This window comes from Bison bison, unplaced genomic scaffold (assembly GCF_000754665.1).
Source record: "Bison bison bison isolate TAMUID 2011002044 unplaced genomic scaffold, Bison_UMD1.0 scf7180017864331, whole genome shotgun sequence".
NCBI classification, from domain to species: Eukaryota; Metazoa; Chordata; class Mammalia; order Artiodactyla; family Bovidae; genus Bison; species Bison bison.
In genome coordinates this window covers 4277042-4298569 of record NW_011494903.1, presented here as the reverse complement: position 1 = coordinate 4298569, position 21528 = coordinate 4277042, and the positions used below count along the sequence as shown (strand labels likewise).

The window sequence follows — 21528 nt, the reverse complement described above, 5'->3', positions numbered from 1 at the left end:
CCATCAAATCTCTCAAAGGAACCTGTGTGCAACTAGTTCAATCAGAAAAATCTACAGGTTAAAAGTATTATCATCTATCATCTTTATATAGTGACTTGAAAAGAAGTACCAAATCATAAGTCAATGTAAGTCATGTTACAAGTTTCAGAGTTCTTAAATAAATTACAAGAACTATTATTTACAAAGTAATTCTTGGTAAAATTCTGCATCTCCCTATATTCAAAGTGACTACTGCTCTTTTGTTTTTTAATGAAACTATTCTGTTTTTGTAGGGGTAAGACAAGAAAAAGAAAAACAGTTGTCTTTGTTTTGACAGACCTTAGCGTGATAAATTAAAATTCTACCGTGTGACAATGATTACAGAAAGTGATATTTCTATCTTACCTAACCAAGCATACACAGAAACTGGTATTTCCTACTGTCATTTTTTTTTAAGAATTAAAAAAAATTTATTTATTTTTGGCTGCACTGGGTCTTTGTTGCTGCGTGGGCTTCCTCTACCTGCGGCTGTCTTCACTTGCAGTACACAGGCTTCTCGCGGCAATGGCCTCTCCCACTGGGGAGCAGAGGCTCTAGGCCCATGGGCTTCAGTAGTCACGGCACATGGGCTCAGGGGCTGTGGCGCAGGGGGCCTAGCTGCTCCTTGGCATGTGGAATCTTCCCAGACCAGGGATCAAACCCGCGTCCCCTGAACTGGCAGACTGATTCTTATTCTCTTCTCTTATCCACCAGAGAAGTCCCTTACTGTCATATTTATCTAAACTATCTTCCAAGGAGCTTAACTTTTTGTTAAACAATTATCTACTTGTTGAAAAACTCTAAAAGGTAAATTTATTTTTAAAAACTTGTAATTTTAAAGATTTAGAAAATTTCACATACTTTCCCCAGAGATAAGCATTACATCCTTCAAAGTACTTGGGGTAACATTAAGAGAAGTAATGAGTATGTATATGAAAGTTTAACAACTGGTAAATAAAACTAACATTGACTTATTTATTTTGAAAACCATTTTAAACTTAAGGCCAAACTTTTAGTCATTTTATTTAACTCAAATACCCACAATTTTGAGGATATTTAAAATGCTGATTATTTTAGGATTTGGCAGATTTTTTTAAGTTGAAATACTTAAAATCCAAAATAACAGGTGTAAACTAGACAGAAGTGGAAGGAAAAATTGAAGGAGAAAAATATGAAAGGGCAGTATTTAAAATGTAATGCTTTTCAAAAAAACCAACTGAAGCTAGGTAAAAGCTTGGTATAAATCAACTGTCTTTCTATATAGCAGCATATAGAAAATGCAATTTAAAAATCAATTTTTAATAGCACCAGAAAACATCAAACACCTAGAAATAAATTTGCAAAAAGATATGAAAGACCTCATCTCACTAAAATAAATGAGACAAAATCTAAATTAAGGGAAGGCTATACCATGTTCATGGATTGGAAGACTCAATATTGTAACAATAAAAATCTTCCTAAATTGACAGATTTAATATCAATCAAAATCCTGGCAGGTTTGAATCTGTATGTGTGTGTAAGGGAAAATTAACAAGCTGATTCTAAAATTCTTTCCAGCTTTTTCAGTAAATAATGGGTTAGCAGGATACCCATGTGGGATAGAAAAGTGAATCTTGATCCCTAACTCACACCATAGCCCTTGTTACAGGTTTCTAAAGACTCTCTCTGAAGTGAAGGTTACTGCTGCTCCTGAACTAACAAGTATTGATCAATATTTCAACCTCCAAATGTTAAAAATGAAAGCTAAATTATGAATTAAGTAGGTTTTCCCTAGCACTGTAATAAAAATTAGAAAATTGTCAGAAATAATAGTGAATATTACCATCTTTTAAGTTTTAATTTTTATCTCATTCTTTTACATGAATATTTCACTGTTTGGTATCACTTATCAAGTAGTTTCCCTTCACTGGTTCTTAACTTTAGACTTCATGATCATTTATGAGGAATGTTGCAAATCATTTCCTAAAATTCCATTTAGGAAAGAAAATTTAATTTTTTAAATTTGTAAAATTTAAATTTGAATGTATCCTCACTCTCACTTGAATTCCAAAATGTTTACTGCAAAAGCAAGAAGTAATTAAGGTTACAGCCATCAATCTGAGAAGGGCACCTAATGCTGGTTATTCCCTTGGAAATCTATCAGCACCTGAACGTAATTCATCATAAGTTTCTATGGAACTGTAAAAAATGGCTGAAAGCAGCTGATGTAGAGCACCACTGAGAATCATTAAAAAAAAAAGGCATAAGAAAAACCATTCTGTGCCGCCAGGGAAGCCCAAGTGATCAAAAGAAAATCACAAAATCTATTCACTACATTTTATACACTTTACTCACGAGATCCTTGGACCACTCAGAACTTTTAAGTTCAGAATGTGAGGTGGAAGAAAAGCACTGCTGGAGGCAAAACCATCAGTGCTCCTAACATTACAGTTACCACAAGGGAGGGGAGAGAAAAACTCTACACACAAAATTATCTGTGGATGGGTAACACAAGCCATCTAGGTAGGGCAGTCCACCGACAACTTTTGGAAGCGTCATGGGACAGAGGTATAATCATGTTAAAAGATGCTCCTGCATTCCAGAGAGTCCACTGTACATAGAGCACTGTGAGGGGGGACTCTTCCTCCCACATGTCCTCCAGCCACACTTCTCTCATCAGAGAAGTGCAGGTTATGCTTTTGAAAGATTATGTGCAAAATCCTTACTATTTCTTTAATTTAGGTACCTTAAATAAAAAGGCATACTAGGTGGGAAATTAATTTATATGAAAAAATTCCTAAACAATGGAAGATTAAGAAATATTACATACTAACTGCCCCTGACTCAACAAAGCTGTTAACTAAGAATTTATTTTTAAACTAAGAATTTAAATTAAGAATTAGCAGTTGAATGTCTCAAATCTTATTATAAAATCTACAAATAATATATATATATATATATATATGTATATATATATTCTTATGGGGCTTCCTTTGTAGTTCAGTCAGTAAAGAATCTGCCTACAATGCAGGAGATCCAGGTTCGATCCCTAGGTCAGGAAGATCCACAGGAGAAGGAAATGGCAACCCATTCCAGTATTCTTGCCTGGAGAACCCCAAGGACAGAGGATCCTGGAAGGCTATAGTCCATGGGGTCACAAGAATCGGACATGACTTAGCGACTAAACCACTACCACATATATTCTTATATGGGGTTTCCCTGGTGGCTCAGATGGTAAAGAATCTTCCTGCAATGTGGGAGACCTGGGTTCAATCCCTGGGTTGGGCAGATCCCCTGGAGAAGGGTACTGCTACCTACTCCAGTATTCTGGCCTGTAGAATTCTATGGACAGAGAGGCCTAGCAGGCTATAGTCCATGGGGTTGCAAAGAGTTGGACACAACTGAGCAATTTTCACTTTCACAAATTATACAGATACAATTATGTAAAAAACAAGCTTAGAACTCACCTGAACTTGCTTGAAAACAAGCAAAAATGCTGGTACCTTCTTATGTTATTTATCAAAGAATTAAAAAAAAAACAAGAAAGAAAGAAAATCATCCCCCAGAAAAAACATTAAGGCTTTCCAAGAAGACCCAAAAAACATTAATAGGAACTCTTAAAAAAAAAAGTAATATACTTACATCCCGAAAAAACAACTGTTCCAAATATGTTATCTTCTACTGAGAAAACCACATTTGTTCCACTACTTGCAGAAGCAGAAATATTGCGAATCCTGATTGCAACATTTTCCCCATCAAGATGGATAAGGGGACAGTGTGTACTGCCAATCTGTGCTGATAACACTTTTTCTTGAGTCACACAACATACTGTTATATCTGAGCCTGCAAGTATCACTTTGTCTTGAGGAAAAACCTTAGTCTGAGAATCAGGAGGCACTAGAAAGAGCAAAAGGAATTATAAATACTTTAGAAGTCTTTTACATAAATTAGCCCAGTGTACATAAACCACAGTTAGGTACTTTGAAATAATGGTGACTCAAAGAAAAAGAACACCCTCCAGGTTTCAAAGGAGCAAGACATACACAAGAAATAAAAATGTGTGTGGTTTTATTTATTTATGATGGGGTGATAGTGGGGGAGTGGAAGGGATTGCAGATCAATGTATATGGTTACAGGTTAATATTAATATCTAAGAAGTCCAAAGGTTCATATTAAGCAGGTTTATATCCACCATGTGAAAAATCCACACCAAAAAAAGCTGTATGTTAAATAATTCCACTTCTTTGAAATTACTCTATGTGTTTAGATCAGATGTCTTACTTTCCATTAGCCTACATATATGGTTAAGTATTCCACATCCTAAAAAGCACTTAAAAAAAAAAAAGCCCAACTCACTATATGTTAATGGAAGCACCCTTTTGTTTTTATTTTCCTAAGTAGCCAATTTAAGAAAAGTATCTCTAGTCTTCTTTCTACCTACTCACTCTTTAATCTCCTGCAATCTGGCTTGTACTCTGACACTTACTAAAATGGTTCCGTGGCCCAACTGCTCAATCATATGGCCACTTCTTAGTAATCTTTCCTTCAACTTCCAGAGCATCTGGTATGTCACCTAAAGTCTTCCTTTTCAAAATTCCCCTCTCTCTTGGGGTGTAGACTACTGACTTTTGCTACTCTTAACCCTCTGGCTGCTATTCGTTTTGCTGGCCTCTTTCTTCCATCATCCCTCCTCATACCAGCTTCTAAGGGATCTGTCCTTGGTCTTCATGGCTCTTTCCTTGAGTTATGCTAGCTTCCAAGATTTAAACAATTTCACATCACGTATGTTAATGATTCTCAAATACACAGTTGACCCTTGAACAATACAAGTTTGAACTGCCTGGGTTCACTTATACATGGATTTTTTTCAATAGTAAATATGACAGGATTTGTGGTTGGTTGAATCTTTGGGTGTGAAACCACAGATATGGGGGTTCCACGGGTGCAGAGGCCAACTGTAAATTATATATGGACTTTCCATTACACGGAGGGTCAGAGCCCCTAACCCCCAGTTGTTCAGGGATTAACTAGATAACTCCAGTGTCAACTAATCACCTGGAGGCTGAACTTGTATTCCCAACTGACAGTAAGAAGTTGCTCCCAGCCACTTCACAGCTACCTCAAACTTAACACTCAACACATTAAAATGAAATTTATCTTTCCTACCCAGTTTGTTCATGTTGTTCTGTCTCATTGGGCAGAATCACAAGATACCAAGATGCCCAAACCAACAGCCTTTTTTGACTCTATTTCTCCCCTACCAAATACACAGTCACTAATTCTGTCTTTTCAGTGTTTTCATACTTCTCCCCCTTTTTATTTCTAAACCTAGCTGTCCTACTTTATACTTGTCTTTCACTGAACTACAAGATTCTTATTAATCTGCTTGCTCCTAGTCCCTCCTTCCTCTGGCCATTTCTGCATATTGTCACTAGAGTGAATAATCCACAATGATCACCAGCCTTTTTAAGGACTTCATTTTACTGTCAACAGTATTCCAGGCCCTTTCTCACACTGCCACCATTATACCTGCATATGAGTTTTGGTCAATGTACAGATGATTTGGGGTAAACTTGCAGATTCCCATGTTCTCTGCAATAACTCTGCAGCTCACAGGGGTCTGCTCTATGGGTAAGAAATTGGGAGCTAATTTTTAAAAATATGGACTTGATATCATTACATAAAAATCTTAAATGTTCTTTAATGCTGATTCAAACTGATTTTTAAACCTGGACATTTATCCAATCCCTCAGAATGTTCTTTTAAAAAAACAGATTTCTGAAGCCTCAGAGTTTTGAATCAAAATGTTCTGGGATAGAAGACTTGGAAGATCCCTAGGTGACCCTCATGCATCCAAATGGGGTTGAGAACTAAAAGCTTAAACTCAGCCCTACCCTTAAGCAAGACTAATATAATTCATCTGAAACAAAAATTTTTAAATATGCACTTACAGGAGATGTTCTTCAGTAGGCTCCAGTCACTCCATTCTTTGTGACCAGAGAACTGAGGATCGTCAATGTAGCATCTAATCCCCACATAGTGAATGGCACACTCCAAGGGCATGTCTGAAGTCCAGTTCCAATGATGAATTGTATCTCTGCCATTCAGAGTTGTGCTGTAGGTCACCTACAAAGTAAACACAAACAAAAACTCTATTTTCAAATAGTATGTTCTGCTTTCCTTAGGGTTAAAAAACAGACTGTATACAATTACCAGCAAAGTAAAACTTTTTCTATAACATATTAAGGAGAGTTGGAGTAACAGTATTCACTTATGTTTACTTCTTCAACTTTAGGGCCTACTTCTTTTTATACTGATGTTAATATTATAAAACACCCACTCCAGTACTCTTGCCTGGAAAATCCCATGGACAGAGGAACCTGGTAGGCTGCGGTCCATGGGGTCGCTAGGAGTCGGACACGACCGAGGGACTTCACTTTCACTTTTCACTTTCATGCATTGGAGAAGGAAATGGCAACCCACTCCAGTGTTCTTGCCTGGAGAATCCCAGAGACGGGGGAGCCTGGTGGGCTGCCGTCTATGGGGTCGAACAGAGTCGGACACGACTGAAGCAACTTAGCAGCAGCAGCAGTAGCAGCAGCAGCAATACACTTCATGAGAAAATACACCAATGCCTAAAATGGTCTCCATTTCTCATAGAAAAAAATTGTTAATAGATTTTTATCTCCAAGAGTTAAAATCAGAAAGAGAAGAGCATTTCTACAAAATAAACTATTACTTTAGATATATTTTTTATAAAAGCACCATACATTTCAAATTTTACTTTTAAATATGCAATTTATAATAATATAAAAATTTTAATTTCAGTTGTGGAAGATGGGGAAGATTTTAATCAAATACATGAAGATATACTAAAAGTGACCTTGGGACTTCTGGTTTAAAATAACAGATTAAATAAATGTATTTCCTTCTCTTTATTTCATGAAATTCCTCTAACAACAGTATAAGATTAAAAAAAAAAAAAAAAGGCACAGATGCACATGGGCAAAAAAATTGAAAAACCACCACCAGTAAGATTTTGGACACTGGAAAACAGATGGGCAAAGGTAACTGACTCAGAAGACTTGAGAAGAGTGAATCTTAAGCTTCCAGTGAGAAAGTCAGAAACAACATGATTTCAATCATAAAAAGGTCACAGGGCTCAGGAACTGGTTGTACTAGGTTATCCTGGAAATGCACAGTGCAGGTAAGGTGCCAAAATGGTAGCCTGACTAAAAGTTATTTGAAGATATATTTGGCACTCAAATCCCCTTCCACATTTTGTTCTACCAAAGGACTATTCTTAACCGTGGCTAAAGAATGGAGATTAACCCTTTGTAAAAGTGAAATAAAATTCCTCTGAATTTAATAACCCTAGGAAGAACTAACAATGGGGAATACCATACTAAAAACAGGGAGACTGCTCACTATGCATTCTAAAGGCTGGGGCACTCCTCCCTTCCTCCCCTACTCAGCACCCAGGATTCTGACAGCCAAGTACATATTCACTAGGTTAAGAGTCTAAACAAACTTTTCTAAGGAGTATATGAACAGGTCAAGATAAAAACCTAAAATAATATTAAGATTTTTACAGCCTGACAGTCCATCCTAAACAAGTATAATGAAGCACTAGTCAACAAGTCCCACCCAGGCAAAAAGAAGTTCCAGTTAGACTTGCTTTATTTTTTAAGACTCTCATTTAAATAAGAGCAGCAATCAGAATGACCAGAAAGTGAGAAAAAGTTATAATATGAAAGTCAAAGTTCAAAATAAAGAAAAAAGTAGCTTGAAAAAACAGACTGCATAGAAAAGAAAAATAAAAAATTGAAATCTGATATCCTCAAAGAAAAGATACTGCATCTATGAAAGAACATGATAAAAAAATTTTTTTTAATGACTAAAAATAAACATGGGATCTCTTGTATATTAAAAAGTGCATTAATAAAAACTTCAAAAGCACAAGATAAAGTTTAGGAAAAATTGCTCAGAAAATAAGATACTGATGCTAAGGATGCTAAGAAGTCTTAATACTGATGTAAGAATACTAAGAGAATTAGAGAAAAGGTTAGAAAGGTCCAGTCTCTAAAGAACAGAAATTCTAAGGAAAAAAAGAGAAAACAGAGGAAATTAAAGACATAAAATATGAAAATATCCCAAGCTGACAGGCATGTGTTTTCAGACTGAAAGGGGCCTAATGAATGTCCACTGCAACAGATGAAGATAAATCCATAATAAGAAACAAATAGTAGAACAATGGCTTCAAAATCTTGAGAAAATTTCCCAACCTAGAATTCTATACCCTGCTAAACTAGCAATCATGAGTGAACGTAGAATAAAGACATTGTCAGAAATGTCGAGTCTCAATGTCTTTACCAAGTAGCATTTTACATTCCTACCAGAAGGGTATGAAAACTTTGATTGTTCTGGATCTTTTCAACATTTGGAATTGACAGTCTTTTAATTTTGTTGAAAACTAATTTAAATTTTTTGAATAAAATATACTTGCAAGCTACCTGCAGTTAGCAGGGTATCAACAATAAACAGCAAATAAATTTAAGCTTCTACCAAAATGAGAAAGATGAAGACAAGGAATTTAGGAAAAAGAGAGTCCATCATAAGAAAAATAAAAAAGGAATCCTCGGGATGAGGATGAACCATAGCTTTCTAACAAATGTGTTGAAACACATAGAGGTTTGTCCTGAGTAGGTTACAGGCACGCTCAGGTATTAATCTCTTCAAACCAAGGGTTGGCTACTACAAGTGGAGGCTTCTGGAGCTTCTGAGAAACCTCTGGCCATGAGAATACTTAGCTAGTTATCACACTCTGTGCTTTACAAATATTGGCAGCATCCATGTGAACTCTTATACGACAAAGGTTGGGAAGTAAGTCTCAGAAGGCCCTCAGAGAGATTTATTCACAAAGGCAAAACTGATAAAATATTAATGTGCTTGAACATTTCGACAGATTTATACAACCCAGAAAGAATTTAGAATTGATGAAGCAGACAAGTAAAACTAAAAGCATAAGGCAATATGAAAAGATGTACCCTCTCCCAAAAAGGAAAAGTAAGAACAGTATACAGTACTTGGTTCAGTTATGAATAGTGTTTGTATAATCATAACACAAATAATGATTACTGGCCTACCAAAAATTATAACAGAATCATATTGGAAAAACAGGAAGTGGAAAGAGCATGAGCACATGTATAAGTGCATGTGCATGGGAGAGTGTGTCTGTGGCTGGGAAGTGAGAAGTGATTAAATTCTTATCTTTCATTGTGGGAAGTTAATAAAACAGTGCTTAAAACTTAAAATGAGAAATTCTGGGCTGGAAGAAGCACAAGCTGGAATCAAGATTGCCGGGAGAAATATCAATAACCTCAGATATGCAGATGACACCACCCTTATGGCAGAAAGTGAAGAGGAACTAAAGAGCCTCTTGATGAAAGTGAAAGAGGAGAGTGAAAAAGTTGGCTTAAAGCTCAACATTCAGAAAACTAAGGTCATGACATCTGGTCCCATCACTTCATGGGAAATAGATGGGGAAACAGTGGAAACAGTGTCAGACTTTATTTTTGGGGGCTCCAAAATCACTGCAGATGGTGAATGCAGCCATGAAATTAAAAGACGCTTATTCCTTGGAAGGAAAGTTATGACCAATCTAGATAGCATATTAAAAAGCAGAGACATTACTTTGCCAACAAAGGTCCATCTAGTCAAGGCTATGGTTTTTCCAGTAGTCATGTATGGATGTGAGAATTGGACTGTGAAGAAAGCTGAGTGCCGAAGAATTGATGCTTTTGAACTGTGGTGTTGGAGAAGACTCTTGAGAGTCCCTTGGACTGCAAGGAGATCCAACCAGTCCATTCTAAAGGAGATCAGTCCTGGGTGTTCTTTGGAAGGAATGATGCTAAAGCTGAAACTCCAGTACTTTGGCCACCTCATGCAAAGAGTTGACTCATTGGAAAAGACTCTGATGCTGGGAGGGATTGGGGGCAGGAGGAGAAGGGGACGACACAGGATGAGATGGCTGGATGGCATCACCGACTCGATGAACGTGAGTCTGAGTGAACTCTGGGAGTTGGTGATGGACAGGGAGGCCTGGTGTGCTGCGATTCATGGGGTCACAAAGAGTTAGACATGACTGAGCGACTGAATGAACTGAACTGAAAACTTAAAAAAAAAAAAAAGGAAGAGTAACATAAGTGTGTTAACTGGAAAAAATGGAGACAATAAATAATCAGCTAAAAGAACTTAAATGCATTGTTTATAGGCGGGAAAAACAAGAGGAGGAAAGGGGCCTGCATAACTCCCAGGTGTCACGCACATTCTGGTCTGTGCAGAGCACAGCTTCCACAGCTGTTTGTGAGGCTGTGGGCAGAAATCTTCAAGTTGTAAGTGAAACACTATAAAAGAAACTTATAAATGAAACATTTATATTAGTAGTGTTTTATGATCTTTAGTGATCTTTAAACTATTACAAAATAATAGCATTATAATCTGTCATAGGATGACTGATTACAAGCAATTCTGTCTTAAATACTAATCCTAACAATATAATAACAAATAAAAATGTCACATTTTACTATGCAAAGGAATAACGTTTTAAAATTAATTTGTTCTATTGCTATTTTTCTTGCTTCTTGCGATTCTTCTTCAAAGATCATATTCACCAAAGTAGGGAATTACTATTTTGACATTGCTATCTTGTTATGCATCTTGTGGCAGTGAGGTACACAACCTAGAATAATATCTCCATTCATTTCTGCCTGATTTCACTTACGTATCAAACAGTATCCCTCTTATTCTAGCATCCCTAAGTCAGGGGAAAAAATACCTATTCCCCAAAGGAAGTAATGACAATGAAGTGCTGTTAAGTAGCTTTATAAATATCACATCATTTACTGCAGCAAATATTAGCACTACTTTACAAATAAGAAAAAGATTTTGAGAAGTCATCCTAAGCTGGTAATTAGTAACCCAAAATACAAATGTTAGACCATAATAAAAAGCTACACAATAGAATTTTCAAGAAGTCATAGTTCTAAGACAACAATGCTAGATGATATCAAAGGCTGCAAATCATACTGACATTATAATTGAAGAAAAGAGAGAGCATTTTAGATTGAGGTAATTAGAATGGGCTTCAAAATAAGGATTTGACCTGGCTCATGAAATAGGTATTCAGTTTACACAGGTGAAAAGGAGAGGGAGGGCAGCATAGATGAAGATAACAATGCTGATTATGTAATATAAACTTTACTGGTTAAGGGAGAGCACAGACTCTGCAATCAACTGTCAGCTGGGGTCTGAGTCCTGGCTCCTTCACTTAATATCTTCCTGAGACTCTATATCTGAATCTGTAACATGGGGATGATACTAACAGTGCCTCCCCTAGAGGCCTGTTGTGAAGATGCAAATTATTAACATAGAGAGAGCTTTCACATCAATGTCAGTAACACCAGAAGCACTGGATACATGATAACCACAGTTATGGCTGCTGTTGCTTCAAGGTTGTAATATATAGGGTGTCTATAAGGAAAAATAAGATTGTAACTATGAAATACAGAATAACCCTATTTATTATCTGTACTATCTTACCTATAAACTTTGGCAAAAAAATTGTAAAATCATGTTCTTCTAATTCTTAAGTCTATAACTAGGCATAAGTCAAGTGCATTAAAGAGTAAAAGAATAAAGAGGGAATTCCCACATACTAGCTGTCAACCCGTCTTACTACTACTATGTCTCATTATTCCTCAGACAAAGAACAAACTGAAGACAGACCATAAAGTAACTATTAATAAACAGTATAAAAAAAAAGCGGTACTACTAATATAAGAATGTTATTTTGGATTGAGATAAATTCAAACTTACAGATTTATGCAAAATTTCTCAACAATTACTATGCCTAAATATGTTTCAAAACATTTATGTTTATATTTATAATGTTAGATATTTATAATAAGTAAATGAAATTATATGTATATTTTTATGCCATTTATGCAAAAACATGCATATAAAAAGGCTAGACAGGAATACACAAATATATTGTTTATTATATTCAAGTGGCAGAATCATGGATTACACGTCCCTTAATTTCCTAAACTTTCTATAATTGTTACATTATTTCATTAATTTAGTGATTTTTTATAGTCATAGCATAGTTTTTAATGAATTCCACAGGGATATCTGATCTACTTCTTTAATAATCAAAAGGTTCACTTTAAAATTTAAAAAAATTATTCAGTTTCTTTAGTGTCATAGGAGAAAATCTATTTTTGTTTAAACTTACTAATTTTACAATTTCCATATTCTTTTTATGTAGAACTTTAATTTCCCAGATGACATTTGAGTAATGTGGAAAAACAGAACCTTTGTCATTCCACTTTAGGTGTAACGTAGAAGTTGAGAAATCAGCAGACAAATTCAAGATCTCTGGAGTTTCTGGAATTAAGGCTTAAAAAAGGAGACAAAAGATAAAATTTAGTAAAAGAAGTAATGGTCTTCATATTGTAATTCCATTAATCAACTAATTTTAAGCTCTATTCCTTCTTGATCTAAAAATAATTAAGGAGTAAAGCAAATTCTTATACCTAGTACTGAAAAGAGAATAAATATATGTATTTATTTGTACAAGCAGCTCCCAGTGATTCATCAGCCAAATCTGAGGAAATTATTTACCAGCCAGCTGTTTCAAATCCATAACACAAACAGTGACTGGGTTCCCACAACACTCTGGTGTCACTGGGTCTGGGATCTCCAAACAGGCAACATCAGAGGGAAGTGACAGAGCTTCCAGTGTGTGGATTATGTAAAGCTGGCCTTGGCAAAGCTTTCCATCTGCGTCCTCGGCTCCCTCCCCACTCGTCTTCAATGTCACAGTCTCCACACTAGGGAAAGTCACCCACTTCCGGACGCAGTCAACTACAACTGGCATTGAACGCTGGTGTCACTCAGTTGTGTCTGTTAGCAACCCCACAGCCCACCAGGCTCCTCTGTCCATGGCATTTCCCAGGCAAGAACACAGGAGTGGGTTCCCATTTCCTTCTCCAGGCGATCTTCCCAATCCAGGAATCGAACCCAAGTCTCTTGCATTGGTAGGCAGATTCTTTACCGAGACACCAGAGAAGCCCACAACTGGCATAGGCAGCAGTAAATAGCAGCAAGATGGTGGTAATGAGATGAGGAAGCCAATGGGATTCCATACAGATTGAAGAAGCACTTGGCAGGATGTGGGAAGTCTTTCAGAAAGGTTAGTTTGCAGTGGTGGGCAAAAGGCCTGTAGGGAACTGAGAAAGACATAACATGACCCAGCAGGAGACAGCCAGGCTATGGTAAAAAGGATACGGCTCAGGATGCCATATATGGAAAAGAAAGGAAAAATCTAATGGACATTTCAAAGAAATGAAGGATTAGTATTAATAAAACATGGAAACATCTAAGATTTCTTCAAGTCACCAGCCCAGAAACGCAAAAGGAACCAGGGACCATTGTGAAGAAAGGTGGGAACCAGGCCATGGCTAAGCATCAAGGAAGAACAGACCATCACTGAAGCAGGGAGCAGACACTAAGAATAGGGACCAGTGAGAGCATGCACACAGACTCAAGAGGAACTCACCGAGTGCGGCTAAAGAAATGAACCTAATACACAGATACAAAACAGCCAAAGCTTGAGAGCTAGTGACCCACAGTCACACTTTCAAGAAACCAGAGAACCCAGCAAGAATCCTGAGAGCAAAAGATGTGGAAGCAGCAAAAGGCAGAGAAAATCTGGGATCACTAAGATCAAAAGAAATGGGCTGTCATCCGGGCCCAGGAAAACAGAGTTCAGAAGGTCTGAGAAAAGACCACTGATGGTGGTGAGGGTGCCATCAATTCTTAAGAAACAATGCTGGCAGGGCAAATGGCTCTGTAGCTGCATTACAAAAGGTAAAGAGAAAAACCATGCTCAAGGATAGGGCCTCTCACAGAGAGAAAACTGGTAAACTAAAAAAGGAAAAAAAAAAGCAGAAAGAGTTAAGGAATTCTTAAAAATCTTCAAGTTTTTGTAAGGGATGAGTACGGTATGGAAAAACTTAGGGGGTCAGTCAGTGGAAAACACGCACAGTATGAGCCCGTTCTATAAAATTCAGGCTTTCTAGTAGGTAGGGCTCTTTCTTGCCTGTTCTCTCCTCAAATGACAGTTAAGGTGAAGGTAAGTTCAAAATCACTGCAGACAGTGACTGTGGCCATGAAATTAAAAGATACTTGCTTGTTGGAAGAAAAGCTATGACAAAGCTAGACAGCATATATATTAAAAAACAGAGACATCACTTTGCTGACAAGGGTCTGTATAGTCAAAGCTATGGTTTTTCCAGTAGTCATGTACAGATGAGAGCTGGACCATTAGAAAGGCAAGTGCAAAAGAACTGACGCTTTCAAACCGTGGTGCTGGAGAAGACTCTTGAAGAGTCCCTTGGACTGCAAGGAGATCAAACCAGTTGATCCTAAAGGAAATCAACCCTGAATATTCACTGGAAGCACCAATGCTGAGGCTGAAGTTACAACACTTTGGCCACCTCATGTGAAGAGCCGACTCACTGCAAAAGACTCTGATGCTGCAAAAGATTGAGGGCAAGAAGAAAAAGGGGCAACAGAGGATGAGATGGTTGGGTGGCATCACCAACTCAATGGACATGAATCTGAGTGAACCCTCAGATAGTAAAGGACAGGGAAGCCTGGCGTGCTGCAGTCCATGGGATCGAAGAGAGTTGGACATGACTTAGTAACTGAACTACAACCATTATATAGCTACCTAAGGACAATGGAAGATTCTTTATAGAAGTTTAAGTGGGAAACTGCTTTTAAAAAAAGAAGGAGCAAATGAGGAGCAACAAACTGATTCAGAGCCAGAAGGGGTAAGTTCAAGGTGGCAGGGCAACCACAGAGAGCAGAGGCTGCCAAGAACTTGGATCCTTCAAATGTTTCAAGAAGTCACAATATAGTAACTTAAAATTATGCAACATCAGAGTATTTTATTAAGGCAACACTCATCTATTAAAATGCTTCCCTCTCTGAAAAGTACACATAATTAACATTTTATCGAAAACAACAGTAGTCTATTCTTCAAAACCCAAGTCATAGCTAATATTTCAAGCTAAAAACAGAAGCAGTCATAATTACAAGTGAAAAGATTAAACATACTTCTTTTCACAATTTCATAGTAAACTGCTTTCACGTACCTGGGAAGCTCCCCTAAACGCCCATGAACTGTCATCTGCCTTTCTCTCCAGCTAAAATGCACTTGAGGACAATGTTAACTTGTTTTCTAGAAACTTTTCAGCTAGAAAAAAATATTATCAGTCTTATTTGTGAAGCTGGTATATCTTTGCCCATAATCTCCATGTCCCTTCCTCCTTAGGACATCAGAAGATGGGAGCTTTCCCAGGTCTTTCTAAAAGGATCCACAGTATTTATTCTGTCTCAGACAAATTCTGCCTCAGATCCAAATTTTAAGAAACTTAAGAGATTAAAAATCTTACAAAGACTTATTTTTGTCCTTGTCCTTGTCAATTAGAAGTTTATTGTACGTGCTAAGTCACTTCAATTGTGTCCAACTCTTTGTGACCCTATGGACTGTAGACCGCCAGGTTCCCTGTCCATGCGGATTCTCCAGGCAAGTATATTGGAGTGGGTTGCCATGCCCTCCTCCAGGGGATCTTCCTGACCCAGGGATCGAACACGCATCTCTTCTGTCTCCTGCATTGGCAGGCAGGCTTTTTACTACTGGTGCCACTTGGGAAGCCCAGAAGTTTATTAGATATATGTATATACTTTAAATCTCTTCTTTGCTCTGTATGTATAGTTTTGAAAGGATCTTAAGATCTGGAAAAAACTTAATTTCTCATAGTTTTACTTAGCAGCAAATTGCCAAAGTACCCAAATCTTCTGATGTACAGCTCCATACCATTTCACAGCATCTCTTGCACATGATAAATGTTCAAAGGTTTACTGATGGACCTGCCTCCCTCTCTTATATTCATGTAATTTGATGTTTGTTTTCTTGGGTAGTGGTAGTAATAACTTAGCACTGGGATACTGTTTATCTAATATTCTAATCATGATCAGAACCATTATTTAAAAATGTTATCTGGCTCAATGGTAAAGAACACGCTTGCCAATGTAGGAAATGTAGGTTTGTTCCCTGGGTCAGGAAGGTCCCCTGGAGGAGGAAATGGCAACCCATTCCAGTATTCTTGCCTGGGAAATCCCAGGGACAGTGGAGCTGGCAGACTGCAGGGTACAAAGAGTCAGACATGACTGAAACGACTTAGCATGCACAATAAACTTCTAACTGACAATGACAAGCACAAAAATAAGTCTTTGCAAGATTTTTAATCTCTTAATAACTCTTTGTAAGATTCGGTCTATTAATCAAATGTTACCTAGAGTCCGTCCTGATTTGCCTTTCTAACACTGTTATCTTCAAGTAGTTTTCCAGATGGAATGTTCTTACTCCCTACTAAAAAAGCAGACAACACAAACTGGCTCTTTGATGGAGTCCTGGGGAAATTTTTTAAAATCTGGAATAAAATTAAGTTAGATTCCTCATACCTCACTACAAAATAATTCCAGATGGATAAAAGATTTAAGCATGATAACAAAACCAAAATCCCCCAAATATCATGAGATTCTATTATATAAAAATGAAAACTTGTGGTGTGAAAAACACCACAAAGTTTAAATTTAGGAAAATATTTATGGGAAAAGATTTATAACAAATAGGACATAATTGATAATCATATTATACAGAGAGTGCTTGTGAACTGAGAAGGAAATATGAAATTTCAACATGAGAGAAAATTTACAAAGGACACAAATAGCTCAGAAAAAGAATAAAAATGACAGATAATTTTTAAAAAGTAAACACAGAAATATAAAAACAACAATGCTGTAATTTGGGGGGCCATCAGATTGCAGTGGCCAAATTAAGAGAGGAGGACAATATGCGTAGTCCTGGCCAGGATGCAGCCAAGCAGGCGTGCTCTAATATGATGTCTGCGAGCATGCAAAAAGATTCAAAATTTTGGAGGAACAAGTGGTAATGGACGTCAAGAGTCATAAAAAGGGAATGTTTCCAACACAGCATTTCCAATTCTATGAATTCAGCTTAAGAAAATCATCACACAAATTCAGCAACGTAGATGTGCAAAAAATGTTCATTAAAGCATTGGATATAATATTGAAAAACTAGAAGTAAAAATCTCAATGATAATAATCACTGACAATCCCAAACTCCCTAACTATCCCTTCCTGCTACCCTTCCCACCTGGTCTGGAACTGGTATGCACAGAGTACTATATTTCAAATGGATAACTAATAAGGACCTACTGTCCATATAATCAAAGCTATGGTTTTTCCAGTAGCCATGTATGAATGTGACAGTTGGACTATAAAGAAGACTGAGTGCCAAAGAATTGATGCTTTCGAACTGTGGTGATGGAGAAGACTCTTCAGAGTCCCCTTGCACAGCAAGGAGATCAAACCAGTCAATCCTAAAGGAAATCAACCCTGAATATTCATTCATTCGAAGGACTGAGGCTGAAGTTGAAACTCCAATACTTTGGCCACCTGATGGGAAGAGCTGACTCACTGGAAAAGACCCTGATGCTAGGAAAGATTGAGGATGCAAGAGGAGAAGGGGTGGCAGAGGATGAGATGGCTGGATGGCATCACCAACTCAATAGACCTGAGTTTGAGCAAACTCTGGGAGATAGTGAAGGACAAGGAAGCCTGGTGTTCTGGAGTCTATGGGGTCATGAAGAGTTGGATAGGACTTAAGTGACTGAACAATAATAGCAACTGTATAGAACAGGGAACTCTGCTCAGTATTATGTAACAACCTACAAGGGAAAAGAATATGAAAGGCACAGATACATGTGTATGTATAAATGGAAAAAAAAAAAACACATCAATCTAGTTCAGCTTTACAAGCCCTCTACTTAAAATGAGAAAATGAGGCTTCCCTAATGGCTCAGATGGTAAAGAATCTGCCAGCAACACAGGGGATCTGGGTTCAATCTCTGGGTCAGGAAGATTCCCTGGAGAAGGGAATGTCTACCCATTCCAGTATTTTTGCCTAGAGAATTCCATGGACAGAGGATCCTGGTGGTCTTCAGTCCATGGGGTTGCAGAGTCAGACGCAAGTGACAAACACACATACACACACATTTGATTATAATAAGTAGTATAATAAGCTAAAAAATAAAATTTAACTTGCTAAAAATAAAATACAATTTGCTAAAAAAAAAAATCAATGACAAAGTAATTATGGTACCTCCATTCAATGGAATACTATGCAACCTATAAAAATGGAGATTTACATAATGACTTGAAACTCAATATAGTCTGGTAAGCCTATTATAAAGTAATATAAACTTCACTGTTTATATATATATACACACACACACAGAAAATACATGTAATTAACACTATTTAACAAAATACAAGTATTAACAATATTTCTCTGCAGGTACTGGCATCGTGGCTGATCTATACAAAATCATCTCACATGGATCTCACGCACAACTACAGAAAGAAAATAACACACATGGCTCTTCTCTCCTTTATCTTGAAGACAGCCTTAAACAGCATTTTCCCCACACCAGCCAGAAAATGAGAGGAAATGAGACAGGTTCTAAATTCCTGGACAGCATGCTTGTTATTATCCTTTCAAAATCTGTGCCATCTCAGACACAGACCATTCCAAACATGCATTCTGTCTGTAAAACTGGAAAGATCACTTATATTTTCTTTCCCTTGCTTCAGCATAAGTCATCCTTGTAAGACTCACTATCATATCATTATAACACCATCCCATAATAGTTGTCAGAAGGCAATACACGTGTTTAGCCAATCATTAAAAGAGTCAAGACAACTAGGGTTTTTAAGATCTCACTACACAGAAAAATTTCTATTTCCATCAGCCTGGGTTTATTCACACTTCCAGCTCGAAGCATTATATCCTACGTATTCGGTCAACACATCTGTAAAAGATACTGGCGAAGTGCAAGGCACTGGACTAGACACTAGCGGCAGGAGACAGAGTCTCTGCCCTTGGGGAGCCTATTTTCTTGTAAGGGAAACACACAGGGAGCACCTACTTACATAATAAATTATTTATGCAATTGTGAGAAATGCCACAAAAGAGAAATACAGACTGCCAAAAGGAATGGGGTCTCCTCTGGGCAGGGATGGTCAAAGACTAGTTCCTTGAGACGGCTAAACAATTCTGAAGGGCGTGCAGGAATCAACAAAGCAGACAGGGAGGCGAAAAGCTTCCAACTGCAGGAAGGACCTTAGCCTCTGCAGCATCTACTTGCTTGACCAGAGGAAGAGTCTGCTTTCATTGTGCTCTTGCCTGTGCTCCACAGTTGGAAGTGTGATCACTGGGTACATGGGAGTATTAGTATAACAACAGATATCAAAGAATGGTACATTTCTGTCAACTATAAAGCATTACAATATTAACAAAGGCACCATTCTGAGATATTTTCAAATCAATTTTCTTTTCAAATACTTACAAATGTTTTTTTCATTTAGTATGAATTTACTTTTGGAACTTCCAAACTCATATAATGGGTGTACTGTTATTTCATAATGACCAGGTAAAAGAGGTGGGATTGTAGTATTTTTCTCCAATAGATAACAAGTACGGGACCTGAAATATAAGAAATCAAAATTCAATTAGCAGATAAAATTGAGTGCAATTTTCATAAAAACTTGATTGACAAAAGATGCACTGAAAAATAGTTTATGTTCTTTTGTATACAAAAATATGACAGGTCATATTGCGTTTCAAGACTGAAAAAAGAGAGGAAAGTGGTAAGTCCATCAATGTAGTGGTAGTAAAACTAACCAGATTGGATCAGAAAGTAAACAGAGTAAGCAGAGAGGATTCTCTCCAGAAACTCAGGATTTCAGCATGCCCTTCAAGCCCCACCCCAACTCTCTCTGGGCAGGCTTGTCCCCCACCTCACACACCTGCCCCCAACTTGTGGACCCCATCATCACAGGGTTCCCATCACTGGGACTTCAACTCAGCCTGTCTGCTCCTCTGTCTTGGCCCATGGTTCAGTCATACAAACGTTCTCATCAGCTCTGCTTTCAAAGAGCTTCTAGTTACCACCCATTACCTCTCAGACAAAAGTCAGTTTTTCCTCTGTGGTTCCATGGGCTTTTGTATCTTCACAGGGCATGTTTATACGCTCTGTTATTCACATACATTTTTAACTTTCCATAAAAACTTTAATTCAAGCAAAAGGACTTTGGGTGCCTCCTGCATCCCCGCCCTGTTCCACACAGGCTTCCTCACATTACTCACTTAGGACTGAGGACTTGAAAGGGTCGGCTCGCCTCCTCTCAACCTCACCTGTGAGGTTTCTTTATGTGCCAGCAACACAAGACCACCTGAATTCTATAAATCAGGCGTTTCACACATTAATACCATTGTACCCAATATCCTCCCCGGCTGGAATGGCTTTTTGTCCTATTTCTGCTGAGCAAATTGAGTATTCCTACTCCACAACCATGCTTCTGACAGCCTCTCTGGACCTCATACTCCTTAGTCAGTGCTCCCTCAGACCGTCACAGACAATTTCCATCAGCACTTAATCCACAGCATCGTTATGATCTGCTTCTTGTGAACTCCTGGGGCCAGGATAACTTCCTCTCTGTGGGGCCTGCGGTGGTTATTAGTGTGATTTAACAGATTTTTCGGAATCTCCCCTTCTGGGTTCAAAGGAGGATGGCCCTTCCCTGCTCCTCTGAAGCAAGGCACGGCCATGTGACACTGTTCATGGAGAAACTGAGTGGAAGTCACATCTCTCATGTCAGGAAGGAAGCTCTGAAAGGCCGTACTCCCCTTCTGCCTCATCCCAGTGCATTAAAAGATAAGGGTCCCCTGGCCTGGGTCCCTGAGAGCAGGACGAGGGGCAGAGATGCCAGATGACCCCATGATAGACACAAGACACAAGCAAGAGTAATCCTTTATTTTCACTGCAGAAAGCAACGATATAAAACCTGAGGGTTGTCTCTGCAATAAAACCAAGCTCAACTTGGCTGATAAACGAGCACAACACTTAGACTAATGCTCGATAAATCTACATGCACTGGGGAAAAACCCGAGTGTACTTATATCCACATTTATGTCATTTCCAGGAGGACCACTCATCAGCACACTGGTGCCGGGAGCGCTGCACTGAACTTCTCTGGCCTTGCTAAACAGCTCTGAGGCCTGCTGGGGTCAGGGAGGAGCACGCAGAGTGTTCCGGCCTGCAGACACCCTGAGGGCTTCCACTGCAGGCCCCGGGACTTGCAGCTACTGCAAGATCACCTGAGGGGGTACGGTGGCATGACAGAACCTGCCACTTGCCTCCTAGCACCCACCTCCCCTGAGTGACATTACCCCAGGTTCACTCAGGCGCTTGCCATCAGCTCTGAGAACACATCACCCAGCCTCTCACGCAAATAGGTTTGGCCACTGGTGAA

At 38.2% G+C, this 21528-nt stretch overlaps 1 protein-coding gene across 2 annotated transcripts in view; it reads right to left on the bottom strand.

Moving 5' to 3' along the window:
• Positions 1-21528, bottom strand: part of LIFR (leukemia inhibitory factor receptor alpha) — a 110810-nt gene that overhangs the window by 31652 nt on the left and 57630 nt on the right. For both annotated transcript variants that reach the window (XM_010853752.1, XM_010853751.1), the window contains exons 4-7: positions 19563-19699; positions 12293-12456; positions 5949-6123; positions 3640-3894 (exon numbers count right to left, since the gene is read on the bottom strand). In XM_010853752.1, the coding sequence (XP_010852054.1) occupies positions 3640-3894; positions 5949-6123; positions 12293-12456; positions 19563-19699 (731 nt within the window). The remainder of the gene's footprint in view (positions 1-3639; positions 3895-5948; positions 6124-12292; positions 12457-19562; positions 19700-21528) is intronic.